General features: G+C 40.6%; 1 protein-coding gene across 1 annotated transcript; it reads right to left on the bottom strand.

The window, feature by feature from the left end:
• Nucleotides 1–776: 776 nt before the first annotated feature.
• LOC122130763 (myosin-16-like) lies at nt 777–13,372 on the bottom strand. The gene is made up of 41 exons (XM_042705524.1): nt 13,144–13,372; nt 12,726–12,869; nt 12,430–12,586; nt 12,248–12,275; nt 12,056–12,155; nt 11,880–11,972; nt 11,725–11,788; nt 11,502–11,600; nt 11,134–11,237; nt 10,826–10,964; nt 10,464–10,732; nt 10,140–10,310; nt 9,862–10,038; nt 9,423–9,608; nt 9,114–9,201; nt 8,903–9,020; nt 8,670–8,790; nt 8,435–8,571; nt 8,249–8,330; nt 7,983–8,156; nt 7,630–7,857; nt 7,300–7,404; nt 6,942–7,028; nt 6,677–6,822; nt 6,461–6,551; nt 6,319–6,375; nt 6,147–6,233; nt 5,761–6,006; nt 5,522–5,639; nt 5,230–5,357; nt 4,789–4,985; nt 4,388–4,520; nt 3,895–4,111; nt 3,628–3,764; nt 3,320–3,423; nt 2,973–3,165; nt 2,545–2,748; nt 1,758–1,883; nt 1,476–1,646; nt 1,165–1,365; nt 777–974 (listed from the first exon to the last, which is right to left on the bottom strand). Exons 1-41 carry the CDS (start codon nt 13,345–13,347, stop codon nt 777–779), a joined length of 5,829 nt encoding a protein of 1,942 aa, XP_042561458.1. The 5' UTR covers nt 13,348–13,372.
• Between the last annotated feature and the right edge of the window lie 3,329 nt (nt 13,373–16,701).

Below are 16,701 nucleotides of genomic sequence, written 5' to 3' on the forward strand. Positions count from 1 at the left end.
CTTGGTTCTTATTTTCTTCATGATAGGTTTGATTATTCACCATAACATTAATACCAGGTTATACATATATTAATTCCAGAACAAAACGAAATAATCTGTCTAAATGCTTACAATATATCACCATTTTGCTCATCCTACTCCATTTTCTGGCAAATACAGTGTCATCTACCAATGGCCATGAAAGTAAAAAGCCACCTGTAGGCTGGGAATGAACACACACAATTGAATTGCTCAAGCTTTATTAAGACTACTGGACCTAAGTATAGGCTTATAGCATCTGGGTGACATACAGTGGTGTACTCTCTATCCTTGACATGAGAGTGCAGCTTTCCTTCCATCATTCCACAAATTTGAAATCACTTCAACAGAGCTCATAAAAAGAAAAGAAAACAGAAACACTCACAAAGAAAAAAAATATATAACATACAAAGCATACACACATCATGCTGTGTACAGAAATGACAATAGCATATCCTCCACATACATATTTTAAGACTATTTAGTGAAGTTTTTAAGACATTTGGTTCCACCAAGGGACGAACTTGCTTGAGCTTGTTTCAGTCAACTCAAAATTGGAAATGAGTGGCTCGGAGTGTATGTCACCCTAGAACAGAAGAAAGGCAATTTTGAAAGAACATCTATATCACAATTACATTTCTTGATTGCTATACCAATCCTCCAGAGTCCCAAATTATGGACTTATCTGACAGACAGGTATTATGAACTGAGAAGTTCTCTTTTGAACAGCACTCACCAGTTGTTTGGTCAAGGGCCTACTATTCAGAAGAACCCTTAGATGAGGATTTGGTGACCTGAACAATCTCCACAGAGGTAAAGCCCTTTCCAACGGAAGCACGGTTCCTGGTGCGCAGCTTGTTCAGGGCCATCTCTGCATTGCCAGCTCTCTCTTCTGCATCATCCAGCTCATGCACAGTCTTCCTGTATTTGGATATACTTGAATTGGCTTGCTCCTCCTAAAAAAAGGTACCAAACCAGAGTATAATAGAGTATTGTTAGTCTTAAGTCACTGATTCGAATACATTGATTTTTCTGTATTTTTATCCAAGGAAACTTGAAACCCCTTTTCAGTGTTTTCATGTTGTAATGTGTTTAAACTATGTTTGTAGCTATCATATAGGCAACAAAGCTAGGTTAAACACTCACAGCCTCTTCTATCTGCCTCTTGTAACACTTGAGCTTGTTTTGGAGTTTCTCCACAAGTTCCTGCATGCGCTCGTTGGTCTTGTGGTCCTCCTCAGTCTGGAAGACCAGCTCCTTTAGACGGCGCTCATTCTTACGCAGAACCTTCACTGTCTCAACGTGCCGTTTTAGCTCGCCATCCAGCTCTGTCTCCAGTTCTCGGATCTAGGAACACACAAGAATATTTTGTCAGAGGTTTGTGTTTTTGTGTGTGTGTTTGTGTGTGAGTGAAAGAAGGTCAAACAGAAAAAAAAGAAGTAACTGTATTGGCATACCTTGACCTCCATTTTCTGGATGGTCCGTTTTCCGGCCTTCATGGCAAACAGCTCTGCCTCTTCCACCTTAAGCTGCAGTTCTTTAATAGTGACCTCATTGTTCTTCTTGATTTTGTCCAAATGTTTGGCATGGTCTTGCTCTTGGCGGAGCTCCTCGGCCATACGTGTGGCCTGTAAGAGGCAGACATTAAGGATCAACAATTTAATCAGGCCATGATTATATTGGTTAATAACACCAATATGTCAATAGTAATAGTAGGATTAAAATTTGCAAGCACTCACATCCACGATTGCTTTCTTAGCTCTCTCATCAGCTGCACGGAATTCGCTGATCAGCTCCTCATTTTCATTCATAAGTCGAGTCATGTCAGCCTCCATTTTGCGCTTTATGATAGTCAAACTCTGGTTCTGATTGAAAAAAATATTCTTTGTAAATATCTTAGCATACATACTGTATTAACAGGTACATTATAAACCACCGAAAGTATTAGATTTTAACATGTATTGTAGTCATTTCAGTAATATTGAATTATTACAACATTTGGATGAGGGTGTCCTTGCATGGCTTGTATGCTATTTATGTATTATATAGATGCAGTATGTTGACTGTGCAGTTAACTATCTAACAGCATCATTTGTAGATTTAACTTTTCATTTGCAGAGACATTTTAATTTAGTGTATATTACAGAGTTATTATTCAGCCATATATTATGAATGCATTAGAAAGATTTTCACCTTCTATTTAATGTATCACAAGGATTAATTGCAATCTCTGTTGCAACCAACTGCTAAAACACCAGGCTCACAGATTCACAACTAATACAATATTAATATAGTAAGTTTTCCCAAGTATGGCATGTGGTTGTATCTTTGTGATTCTAACTCATGAGTGGACAGGTGCAATGGAGGCAATCTGAAGGAGGGTCACGAGCCAATTCCATTGGTGACATCAGAGAATATTCTGGCAACATTTAAGAGCACTGTCTAGAACTAAAGAGATACAACTAGTCTCCATACTTTTATTCATCATTGTGTATTAAACCAGCTTGAATGTCTCCTTCATTTTACCTGGACATGGAGCTCATTGTGACGCTCAGTGACCTCCACCAGCTCCTGCTCCATGAGTTTGCGTGAGCGCTCAGAGGCCTCCAGCCCACTGCGGATCTCCTCCATCTCCGTCTGGAGCAGGCTGAGGCGGCGCTCCTGCAGGCTATACTGCTCCCGCAGCTCATCGTGATGACGGGCATCCTCGTCCATCTGCATCTGCATATCCTGGCAGTCACAGAGGGGTACAAGACTTATCAGGAAAAGATTAATTTGGTAGTAATGGTGCGGCTGTCCCTAAGTGTTACGTAAAGCTCAGTCGGAATGTCACAAGCAACAGGAGGGTGATGGATTTGTGTTCAGTCACCAAAGAGAACATGCATTTACATGTGTTTTCATTATTTTGAAACATAGCTTATGTGGAATTTGTGTTGAGTTTTTGTGAGACCCACTTTGATCTGCTGCTGCAGTTTCTTGAGGGTTTTGACCAGCTCACTGTTGTTCTTATTGGCATGGTCCAGTTGAATCTCCATCTCATTGAGATCTGTCTCCATTTTTTTCTTCATCCTCAGAGCCTCGGCACGACCTTTGGCCTCTGACTCCAGGCTGGCTTGAAGGGATTCCACAGTACGCTGGTGGTTTTTCCTGAGAGACAAATTCAGGTAATGCAAAACGAACTATAAAACATATTCACCAGAGTCATTGAAAACCTATGTATTGACAAGTCATATTTTGAAAAGCAGTGGTGTGTGTTTGGGTAAGCTTGACCAAATGTGTTTTGCCGTGTTATCATATTAACCTTGTAATTTCAAACTCTTCCTCCTTCTCATGGATTCGGCGATCAATATCTGCTTTGACCTGAGCCAATTCCAGCTGGACACGCACCACCTTACTCTCTTCAACCTTGGGGGGAAAAAAAGCAAGATTGCACGATTGCATGTTTGTCTCTCAAAGAGTATTCAATGGCATGCCAACAGCAATAACTTTTGATTTATAAGAATATGTCTGGAAAATGTGTCTTTTTCCAAAGTAGTAAAAATGTAACATGAGGTTTTCATGCCTTTTTAAGCCTGACTAATAGCCCAGCCACTAACAGCCATCACTTACCTCCAGAGCAGCTTCAGCCTCCTCCAGGGCCATGTGCAGTTCATCCTTCTCAACCTCAAGTTTCTTTTTGGCTTTCTGAAGCTCATAGACACTCTTTCCACCCTCACCAAGCTGCTCCACGAGATCTTTGATCTCCTCTGTTGATTCATTTAGGTTTTGTTACAGAACAGACAAAATAATGAATGTCTTCTTATTCACCATTTAAATGTTAAAACGATCCTATAGCAGTGGCCTCCCACAGTCTCTGAACAATGTGTGTGGCCCCACCTGTGAGGGTCTTGTTGTCCTTCTTCACTGTCTCCAGATGATCCAGGGACTCTTCATAGCCAGTCTTGAGCTTGTACACCTCTGTCATGTAAGTGCGGCATTCCTTCTGGGACATGTCCAACTCCAGCTGCAACTCCTCACACTTCTGGCTCCACTCTGCAACCATCTTGTCAAAAGTGCGCTGCTTCTTGTCAAGAGCTGCAGCAGCTGCATTGGACTGCATGAGACAAAGAGAGACCACAGATCTCAGCAGGTTGCTTCAATGACACATGAATGAAACATTGTTAGAAGACGGCTAACAGAGTTAGGTCCTCCAAGGTTGAGAGATTAAAAGTACTGTCTATTTATGCTCCATGTACTCATCATTAACTCTACCTCATTTTACCTATCACATCAAGATGGCTTTCATGTGTGGACTACTGGAGGACTACTGGAGGACTACTTTCTGGCTTTCTGAATGTTTCTAATCTGGCTGATAATGACCAGACTGTACCTTCTCGAGATCAATGGTGAGATCTTCCACCTCTCCCTGAAGCCTCTGCTTGACCTTCTCCAGACTGGCGGCACGGGCCTGGGCTGATTCTGCAGCCTCCTCAGCCTCTTGCAGCCTGACGGCTAGTTTGCGTCTGTGTGGAGAAATGATCGACCAAAAATTGTGAGTTTTATTTTGAGGTATATTAGGTATTTTACTTTTGCCTTTTGCCAGTGATCCACACTCATTTTAGAAATCAACTTGAAAGACAGGAAGTCTCTGCCACTACCACTTCTTTCATCCAGTCAAACGTTGACACAATTTTCTACAATTGCCTACTGCAATGCTGACCATGAAAGAAAAGTATGTATAGGTGTTTGTGTTTTTATGCATATGCACCTATATGAAGTAATTAAACTCACTTTGTTTCCTCCAGCTCCTCCGTCTTGTGGATGGCATCAGTCTCATACTTAGTCCTCCATGTGGTGACATCAGCGTTGAGCTTAGAGATGAGACGTTGCATCTCAGATCTGCCCTCCTGCTCTTCCTCAAGCTGCTCTTTGAGCAGGTCCAAGTCGTGACGAGCATTCGCCAATCCCACAACTGCTGCACTTCGAGCCTGGATTGACACAGAGCGACAGGCAAGCAGAGTGATGCTAAACGCAGTAGGTATGCTGTGTTTAGGGCAACTGACTATCTGTATAATTGTCAATACTCTGTTCGGCATTTCATCATGAGTTTCAGATTTCATGGTGTTCCTTTAGTACGCACACATGATCACCCTGTGCGTACACATCCTCTTTCACCATAGATTATTTTCATGTGGCTGACTTGACCTACCGAAAAGGTTTTATTATTTTTACCTTTGACTCTTCATCCAGCTGCCTCTTGAGCTCATCAACCTGGGTGATCAGTGTTGCCCTCAGACGTGTGACCTGGCTGAGTTTACTTTGAGACTCATCCAGATCACGACTCAAATCGCTGTTCTCCGCTGCAGAATGAAACAGATGATATTGAGTTAAGTAACTGCAAACCAAACAATTTAATAGTAATGGTACGGTTAATAGTTCATGGTGATATTTTAAGCTCTTGGAGAAAGATAATCCTGAAAATGGTGAGTTAACATAATAAAGGTTCTGGAGTAATTTGTTTTACCTGACAAACGTATCTTGAATGCGTTCAGCTCTGCCTGATTTTTCTCCATTGTTGCTAGCCTTGCATTAGCTTCAGCTAGGTTGTCTTCGAACTTACGAACATGAGCATCAGAGTTCAACTGCAATACATATGAAAAAATGATATTAGCTCAGCTGTTACAATGTACAAATCTTTCAGCTGTAGTTAGTAATTCAGCACAATTCTGTTCGAAGTTTCATCATTATGAGTTTTATCCTTACCTTGGCTTTCTGGACAGCCTCAATTGTGGCATTGAGATCATCGATCTCTGCCTTCATGACCTGCTTGTCCTTCTCCAGCTTGATACGGACCCTCTGTAGATTCTCTACATGCTCTCCCAGCTCGGCCATGGAATCTGAATGTTTCTTGCGCAGAGCTGAGGCAGTGGCCTCAGACTGCAGTGCAGCCTCCTCCAGTTCCCTGCGTAGTTTCAGGAGCTCACCCTCGCGCCTCCTGTTTTGCTCAACCTAAAAGAGAAAATTCCTTTCCAAATTAAAATTCCATTAAAAAGCACAGAGCATTTAGGCATTTTGTTTCTTTATTCAACCTGATGTTGGCCAAATCTGACTGACGTGATGTGATTGAAGGCAATAGATTTATGACCCACCTGAGCAACAGTTGCTCCTCCAGCTTCCTCCAGTCTGTCCCCAAGATCCTCCAGATCTCGAGACAGATCTGTTCGCTGTTTCTCTACCTAATGAGCAAGATGGAATGCCAGTAAGTGCCTGAATAATAGAGTGGAGCTTTGGGTAAATAAATAGATATTATTAATGACTTACCTTTGCTCTTATGGCCCTCTCAGCCTCAAGCTCCTCTTCAAGCTCCTCAATACGGGCCTTGTCAATAACATAATGTGTCAGTTGGGAAACAGAGATTAAATACAGCATTTCATATTCATATTTCATATTCTATTTCTGTTACCTGGTGCTCTTTGAGCTTCCGGTGTAAAGTGGTGCTGAGCGATTGCTCGTCCTCCAGTTTAGCATTCACATGGTTGATCTCCAAATCCCTCCTAAAAGGTGAAGAGGAGACTGGGTGAGTTACTGAGCCCTTTCATGTTGTGTATTGTAGGGAATTGGTCATTAATCACTGCTTTGATATCAGTCTAGAAAGACACGTGGAGAACGTTCCACATACTTTTTGACAACCTCCTCCAGATCAATCTTAGACCGCTCCATCTCATTGAGGTTCTCAATGTACATTTTGAGATCACCCTCGGCTTTGCGTCGGGCTTTCTCTACCTCTGCACGAATTTTCTTCTCCTGTTCCCAGTTGTCTTCCAGCTAAACAGACAAAAGATTTTACTGTCATTCAAAGGTGTGGGGATTCCATTGCAATCTATAGCTGCGTCAATACCCGTGCAAAATACAATTTTGTAAAAGATTGTGATTGCAGTTCCTACCTCATGCACTTGGGTGGTGATCTTGCTGTTGGTTTTGGTGAGATGGTTAACTTTATCCTCCTCTGTTTGAAGGTCGTCCAGAGTTTTCTGTCAGAATTATGTTATAGGATTTTATTAAGGATGCAAATTATTCTCAGTTCACAAATAAATAGAACATAGGCTCTGGCATTTCAGTATGGACATTTTAATTTCTAAATTCTAAAATTCTAGATTTCTAATGGTATAAAACATGAATTCCGCAGTCTTGAATTCCACAAATGTACTTTTTTTTTATTGCAAAAACACTTAGGTAACATTTCACCCAATTTTTTTCTTTCAAGCGTCTGCTTGAAGACATAAAAGGGGTCATCCCTCTTACCTGCTGAAGCTCCTCAAGAGCTTTCTTCTCTTTGTTGATCTTAGCAATGGTGTCCTCCCTCTGACTAAGATCTCCACTTAGACCTCGCACTTTGTTGTCCAGAGCCTAAAGAAAACAGTGAATAAGAACTCCTGGATAAGTGAATCTTGATTATAATTTTGAAAAAAAAAATCAAACTTTTATAGTTGTATGTTAAATAAAACGTACATTGCTTCTGAAGATATTTCACAATTCAATCTTTTTTAATATATTTGTTCCTCAGTCAGTCAGCGTGGTCTTCACCCACTGGTAAATGCATATTGGTTTTAACTCACGGCTGTTGTCTCTCACCTGTCTTTCCTTCTCTGTCTTGGCCATAGTGGATTCCAGGCCCTCCAGATCTCTTTTGAGGTCTATAAGCTCTGTCTCCACCTTGCGCTTCTGAGCAGTCAGCTGGCTGGCAGTGCTCTCCTCCTCCTCTAGACGCTCCTTCATGTCCTGAATGTGCTCCTCCATGGCGACCTTCTGCTTCATCAGCTGACCACAGCGTTCCTCTGAGTCACTAGTATTGTCTTGCTCCTAGGGGTTGAAGATCACAGCGGGAAAATTAACTTAAAATGGCTAAATGTTAAAATAAATTTTTTTAAAGATAAAAATGAGAACATTTTAGGGAAGTTGTATGTGTTTTGTAGGAGCTGGCTTACAGCTGCCAGTGTCAAAGCCAGGTCATTCTTCTCTTGAGAGAGAGTGGCCATTTTCCCCTCAAGCTCTTTGAGCCTCTCTGCCATCTCTGTTATCTTCTCAAGAGCAACTCGCAACTCCTCTTCTTTTGCTTTCATCGTGTCCTCCTGACGGGCCACCTGAAGCAAAGGCTTGACCTGGAAGAGAAGAGGAAGAGAGCATGAGGCAACATTTTAAGAAATTCGCCTTGGAGACTGTTCAGGATTTTATCCAAACAAATTTGGCATACCTTTGTATAGAGTTTCCACCAACCCCAGTATCGAAGTTGGAGGAATTTTCTCACATTACGCTGAATTGCAATGAGCGCAATTCTGAAATCCAACCAAAGAGGAAAACAAATTTAATGACACATTTAAGGGTTGTCAGCAGCGAAATGTTGAGTGAAAAACATTGCATGTTTTCTTTCTCAACACACCTTCTGTCAAGCATCTTCTTGAATTCAGCTCTCATCAGGGTTCCCCTGAGACGGCCCTGCAGCATGGTGATGATCTTTGCCAAGCGTTCATCCCGCATGTCCTCAAGCTTAGCCAGGACTCCAGCACGGAAGAACACCTGCAACAAATTATAGGGTGGATAACAATATAAGATGGCCTCGGGTATGTATAGCATATATATTTCATGTTTCTCTACTATAGCCTTGCTGAGTGTACCTTGGTGTGTCCAATTCTGTACTCCATGTCATCTAAACCAGTTGAGCCCAGAATTAGTTCTGATGCTTTTTTGTTATCAACAAATCCCTTTGGGATTACGTTGGGGTTCAGGATGTAGTATCTGAAAAAGGTCAGAAGAGGAGATTATTTTATTCCTGACTAATGCAGCGCTTATTTTTAATATTGCAAAGTGCATCCATAGTGTGTATAGTGTCTATAAAAGCTCTATGAACCTCTGTTTAAACTCAGGATACTGCAGCCTGTTTGGAAAGCCTTTTCTGCAAATACGGATTCCCTCAAGGACACCATTGCAGGCCAGCTGGTGTAAGATCAGGTGGTTATCACAAACACCTGGGAAGATGAAATACACACAATGAAGTGACCCACATATATGGCTCAACCACAAACAATGAAAATAATTACATAATCAACTAAAGGTCCTACCGGACTGTTTGAACTCATTGGGAACAATGCAGCGGACAAAATGAGGAGCAGTGCTTTTCAGTGTGCTCATCAATTTGTTCAGTTGTTCCTGTTTGAGAGTAATGAAAGGATATGATGAGATATGTCAGTTTATTTACAGTTTTGTTTACCTGTGGTTCAGCAGGGACACTGTGGTGCTGGCTAAGGCAACATTGGGAAGGCCTCGCCACCGTACAGATCTGTTACATATCTATGCATTTTGTTACCATGCTGAAATAGTGATAGCTATCCGGCGTACTGATAACAGTTTAAAAAAACATTGAAGCTCACCCTGTAGACAGCCGAGACAGTCTGGAATGCAGAGCCCTTCTTCTGCTTCTTGGTTCCAGCTGCGGCCTCCTCTTCTTTGAAGAGAATAGCCAGGAGAGGCATGGAGGACTTCTGGAACAGGCCCACCACTGTTTCATTCAGAGGGTCCTTATTCTTCTCTAGCCAACCTGAGATGTTGTAACCCACCTGAAAAGTACCAAACATCCTTGAGCTTAAAAAATTATTTTAGTGTAATGTCGCATCTGTAATACACAGTTCTGTAAGGTAGTTAAGAGTATACTTCCGTACCTATGGTCAAATTAAAAGCCTGTATTGTTGTTTAGCAAATTAATAACAATGTAACGTATGAAATATATTGTTATTGCAAAATGATGAGAGAAAAAAAAACGCAGTTATAGTATGGCAACAAAACAGAATATAATAAAGAACAGAAACTCACTGTGCCAGCATAATGCACCAGCTCAAAATGAGCCTCAGGGCCCTTCTTCCCCCCTTTTGGTTTCATGAAGTTATTTGATTTGCCCAGATGATTGTCATACATGGCTGCCTTAAAAGTGGCATCAGAGGCTTTAGGGAACACACACTGCTCCTCCAGAATAGAGAAGATTCCCATTGGCTGTGAGGAGAAAGAAATTACTCAACATCAACATTTCTATTCTTTCCCTTTCACAATGGGATAGAACATGTGTTTCCTTCAGAAATATTCTGGTAATGTACCTTCTCCAGAAGCTCAATACAAGCTTGCAGATCCAGTCCAAAGTCAATGAAGACCCAGTCTATGCCCTCCTTCTTGTATTCTTCCTGTTCCAGGACGAACATGTGGTGGTTGAAAAACTGCTGCAGCTTCTCATTGGTGAAGTTGATGCAGAGCTGCTCAAAGCTGTTGTACTGTAAAAACAACAGGAAAAATTGTATTACATATTTGTATGCATACTCGCAAGAAAATGTACACATATACATGAACAATAATAACAGACACAAATAGGACTCGTCGTGGAAATAACAATAAATATATATGAATAAAGTCAAAAGTCGACCTACCTCAAAGATCTCAAACCCTGCAATGTCCAACACCCCAATGAAAAACTGCCGCTGCATTTTGGTATCCAGGGTCCTGTTGATCCTCAGCACCATCCACTTGAACATTCGGTCGTAGATGGCTTTAGCCAACGCCCCGATGGAGTAGACACACTGGGCCTGGTTTTGACCTTTGGTCACGAACTCATTCCCAACTTTGACTCGTGGTCTGGTGATTCCCTTCTGGAGATCCCCAGAGTTGATCGCCATGAGGTGGGCGACTTTGTCAGCCACTGTGTGGATGAGCGTAGAACATAGTTACACAGAGGCTGATGATTAAAAACCAACAGTGTCGTTTTACTACTTCAGCTGTATGATGTACACACCCTCAGTGGAATCTACTTCAGCCTGCTCCTCCCTCGGCTTCTGCTTGAACTTCATGTTGCCGAAGTGCATTATGCCACCTGTCAGCTTAAAGACACTCATTTTCTCCTCTGGAGTGAAGCCGAGAACATCAAAGGCCACCTTTTGAATTCCCAAATAAAAGCTTAGCTGTTTGGCTGTGAGCAACATTAATGTGAATTGTGAAAGCACCATGCTCTAATAACTCAGAGAGAGAGAGAGGGAGAGAGAGAGAGAGAGAGAGAGAGAGAGAGAGAGAGAGAGAGCATTGGCAAGCTGTAGAGTGACTTACATCAGTGAGCAAAAGCTCTTCACCGTCATCCATGTTTTCTACCACAGTGACCCCTTGGCAGACCCACACATACTGTTTAGGGTCTTTTACTAACAGAAGTGCCTCTGAAAAAAAAAAAAAAGAATTTGTCTTTGTATTTTCTCATTTAAAATGTGTAATTAACATGTATCACTGAAAATGTAGGGAAACAGATGTGAATTTCATAATGTGTAAAAGTATGTCTGTTTTTTCACAATGAGAATCCTAAAGAGTTTATTAATTTCATAGAATTGTGACATATCAGGATACTAAGCGAATATGTGATTTGAAAGGGCGTTCCCCACAACCAGTAACACCAGACATATCCCTTGGCTTGTCTTTTCACTCACCCATCAGTTCAGGTTTTTTCCCTGAAATAAGCTGGTAGAAGATGTGATAGCCACGTTCCGCAGCTTGTTGGGAGATCACACGGGACTTTTCCAGCAGATCTAAAGATACATTAATATAAATATAATTAATGTAATATAATATTAATATTAATATTTTTAGTATTGACATGGCTGTGAACGGAATCAACAGAATAATTTCATTCAGAATCAATACTGAACTCACAAGACTCAATGTCAGCACCAGCCAGCTTAGCTGTTGGTCCAAAGTGGATTCGGATGAATTTACCCTGCAATAAGAGTTGTAGTTTTCTGTTATGAAATCCTTTTTAATTATGATTTTTTAAGATTCTTAGAATACTTTAGAATAGGTTGTCTCACAAATCGAGAGGAATTGTTGTTCCTTGTGGTTTTGGCATTCCCAAAAGCCTCAAGGACTGGATTTGCCTGGATGATTTGATCCTCCAGGGAACCCTGAGGAACAAATAGTGTGAAATTATTTGCTTGCCATGTATTTTTATTTTCTCTAAATTTGGCATATTTATTCATAAGCTCACCTTAGAGTCTGCCCCTGATTTGGCCCCAGTAGCTCCCATGTTTGCAAAGTACTGGATGACCTTCTTGGTGTTTTCAGTCTTGCCGGCACCAGATTCTCCACTATGAATAGATTGAAACATAATTAAAATGCAAATGTTCTGTGGATCGTCTTTCAGCATTATTGTGTCATGACCGTAATTGATCATACATACGTGATCAGCATAGACTGGTTTTCTTGCTCTGCATCAAAGACATGAGAAGGATACAAAGATAAATGCATGTTAATGAATAACTATGCATGTATGAAGTAGCGTCTGACCGCCCGATGTAAAACTGCATTATCTACACATTTATTTGAAGCATTCAATGTACGATGCAAATATATATTACTTACCCATCAGCATGTCATGATAAGCATTATCAGAGATAGAGAAGAGATGAGGAGGAACTTCTTGGCGTTTCTTCCCCTTAAACATTCCTGCCACCTTGGATCCATAAATCGGGAGCCACTTGTATGGGTTCACAGCCACACAGAACAAACCCGAGTATGTCTGCCAAAGAGAGAAATTTAGAATATGAATAAGTGTTGCTGTCCTGAAGATAATCCACTGCATAGTGGCTTTTGAGGATGTGCGTTATATTAATGGATGTGGGTTTTGAAAACAAGAGAAATATATGAATTTAACATACATAGATTCTCATGTTCACATATCGGGAGCGGAGGTTTTCCAGCACACTGGCCTCATTCAGGAAGGTCAGGTTGGCCATGTCATTTGCCTGATAGAACTTGGGTGGATTCATCTGCTGAATGTCATCCTTCTTTATGGTGACCGTCTGAAGAAGGAAAAAAACAGGATTTCAAAACAGTGCTCATTAAGACACTTGGATTTAAATGTCTTGTGTTATGTTAATATCTTAATGGGTTGGGCTATGAATCTGATTATATGTATCAGTAGAACTATAATATGTTGGCTGTGAAATAATAATCAGAAAAATGTAATTAACAACACATAAAAAACACTATAACTCTTTACAATCACATAAATGCTTTTGATTAACTGCCTATAAAATAACTAAACAACTTCAAATCTGTGATTTAAATACATACTGTATTTTTCACAGTCTTGACGATGACTTTGTCACCATCATCAGACTGGACTTCACCGGCAACATAGGCATCTTTGTCGTCCTTCACCCAGCAAGACTTCTTGATATCGTAGGGCTTGTTCATGGCGTCCAACCTCTCCTTTTCTACAGGTGCTAGGAATGGCATGGGATCCACCTCATCCCCGCACTCACCTTTATAAGGCATGGTTACGCTTGAAAAATGCAACCCCTACTCCGAAACACTGAGAGCAGTTCCTCCAGGAGCGCTGTACACCTGGAATGCAGAAGAAATACATTTCTCAATATTCTGTAAAGCTGAAACATGTTTAACGAAATGATATGTCTAAGCCGCAAGTTGTACACAACACATAGTGACAAGATATTTACCAAGGATGAAGCAGAGGAGAAGCCAGCAGCGATGATGGGAGTGCTGGGGTACTGGGTGGGCTTTTATATACTTGCAGTGAGCCTCCTGATATGGTGATATGGAAGGAGCCATCAAAGAAGCCAATACCCCAAAGGCTGGAATAATGCTATCTGAGGAAGATCCTCTCATAGCTTGGAGAATAGGGAATTCAGCAAACACTCTGTGACCTTTTTTGGAAGCTAACAGAAGACTGGCAGTTGTCTGTGACTAACGTCATTGTATATTTGTATGTTTGTAGAATTGATGATTCAGTAAGTAATAGAAAAATGAGGCAATACAAAAGACATTCAGGTTGAAATATATTAAATGTATTTGGGTTTTCAAAACACTGATATTATTTTCAATGACATGATCTGCTGCTTTAATTGACTGAACTCTTTGTTGTGGCCAGGGAAGTTTACAACAAATTCTTTAAATGTTTTTTTTTTTTTTTAAACGTACTTACTTCAATTTTACTTCACCTAAAGATTCCATACAACATAAGATATGATTCCAGTTTAAAGTTCTATTAACCAGGTCCTGAACGAAAAACATTAACATCATCAGCTGTTGGTTTACCCCCCGGGGGAAATTGCCAAGTGGTATGTAGTAGCTGATGACAGCACCTAATGAGTTTTAAAAGTGCAGTCACAACATCTTCATACCAAATTAGATAGAATCCTTTTCCATGAACTGTGTTCTACAACAGCACTCTGCAAAAGTAGATTTACTGTTTGTGAAGCACCAAACATAACTGTAATTTAATAGTTTAAAGAGCAGCATAATTTTGATTGCTCATTGGAACTGAAATAAATCTATTAAACATATTCTTAATATTATTTCCTCAATATGAATTTAAGTGTTGCTCAACACTAAACACTGTCAACTGAAGCGGCAGTCTTTTCTGACTGCCATGTCATACAAGAGGATAAAAGCCACTTGTGCCATATCTTTGTCCTTGTAAAATATTTTCAATAATCTTGTTTGCACAATCACTCTGGTTTGTTAATCCTCAGGACTTAGTGAAAACATATCTATATGCTTCTTGAAGGAATGTGTGGAGATATGATCACATCGTTAAGGGTGGGATCAATCAAAAAAAAAGCTGTGAACACACTCTAGGCTCCCAAGAGGCACGACAGATATTCATGACAACTGCTCACATCTTTTGAGCATCCTAACTTGGCATTGGCAGTCTGTGAGGGCTAAATCTGTCCACTAATGTGGAGTGTGGGTTGCTTGAGGGACGACACAGGATAATATTACCACTACCACTTGCCAGGTACTGAGTGAAGTTCAAGCACACAGGAGCTGGTGTCGTTGCACTCAGTCACAGAGAACATTTTGCAGTTTACTTAACTATCTTTGTGTCATTAGGCTATACACAAGTGATGAAGACTGGACCACTCAGGATGTTGAAACAGTATGTTAAAACAGGAATGTTATAATTGTAATTATTGATAATTTTTTAGGCATGAATGTGTAACTATGGTGGTATCATGTCTGTGTAATGTATGCATTTTCTACATCGGACTAGTGCAGGCTTTGATATTTATTTGATGTTTGTTTCACTGTGTACATTGCAGAATATAATGTTGTGCAAATTGTGTTCATGCCAGCAAACGCACGTGAAAAAATGACGCTTTATTTCAACTTCATTCTACCTCAGTGTATTTCACATTTAATGATGCACTTTGTTTTGTTTCCAATGGGTGGCAGGCTCGAGTAGCACAAAGACGAGGAAGTCGGTTTTCAGTAATCTCAGATCTTCTAATCTATCATAAATGTTTTCATGGAAAACAGATTTCACTCAGAGAAAGAAGTGCATTTTTTAAAGATAAATTAACGAGATAACTTGGTGTGTGTGTGTAGTAAGCATGAGATGAATTAACTTTAAATTGAATGTGTAATGCTCTGTCTTACTCAATTGTAGGGTATGTGTTTTACTGCTTTGGTGTATTTTAGGCAACTACTAAAGGTGAGAGTTGTGTTCTGTGTACTGGAGTGCGAGATGATGTTGGGCCCTACCCTTATTAATGTAAATCTATTTGACTTTTCCTTGAATTAACGATATGACAGTGGTCTTTTTGTTTTCTGTAGCAAGGTAATGCTCTCAAATTAAATCCCTGCACTGCGCAATCAGCGGTTCGCACTGTGTGTATGTCGCTTAATAATTTGTAATCCAACTACAGTGTAGGCCTTAACAGCCTAAGCAGAACATTTTAGCAGTATTTTATCATTTCAATATTTAACAACAGGTATGGTATATACGTGTATATTTCATTTGTCTTGGCACATTGGATAAAACAAAACCTGTGATGCCATCAATAACACTACACTTGGCTACCTAAAAGTATACAAAATAACTAATGGAATCACACACTTTTCCAGAATATTTATGTAGTATTTAAGTTCGCTGATTCATAAATGTACACCACAAACATTACTACGCCTGCCTACTGTCTTGTTAAGGTGAGGACTCGTGCACGGTGACGCCTCACAAGTGCGTGCACGCAATGCCGTGTGTGATGTCAGAACGCCTTTGAGCTCGAAAATGTTAGCCTGTGTTGTTAAATCTGGACGCAACGGAGAATTTTGCGAGAAGGAAATAATACAGTTACATCTCTGAAAAAGATATACATGAGTAATACATTATTACACCTATTTCGTTACTTTCGTGTTTCAAAATAAGTTTGTGTATTGGGTGTACCCAAGGAGAAAGTTAGCTCGATTTTTCTCGGAGTGATGTCGAATCCTGGGACTCGAAGGAACGGGTCCAGCATTAAAATCAGACTGACAGGTAAGCCCCCCCCCCCCCCTTGAAAGTGTATCGAATATTGTGTTCACTGAGAATATAAAGTGCTGTTGTTTTTCTGAAGTGTTTGTGTGGATATTATTTGCCAACGGAGCCCGAGTATACGATGGTTGTCTCGCCAAAGGAATTGCCGAAAATGATAATCTAGCACACGGTGAACAGGACAAGGAGCTGCCGAGCGTCCTAGCTAGCTAGATAGCTAGGTTAGCTAGCTGGTTGCTACTGTTGCTACCTTGGTTTCCATGCTAGAGCTAACGAGCTGTCAGGCTAGTTAGCTTAGTGCCTAGCATGCATAGCCTACATCATTAATGTTTTAACGTTGCTACTTCGTGATGGTG

This window comes from Clupea harengus, unplaced genomic scaffold, assembly GCF_900700415.2.
Source record: "Clupea harengus unplaced genomic scaffold, Ch_v2.0.2, whole genome shotgun sequence".
NCBI classification, from domain to species: domain Eukaryota; kingdom Metazoa; phylum Chordata; class Actinopteri; order Clupeiformes; family Clupeidae; genus Clupea; species Clupea harengus.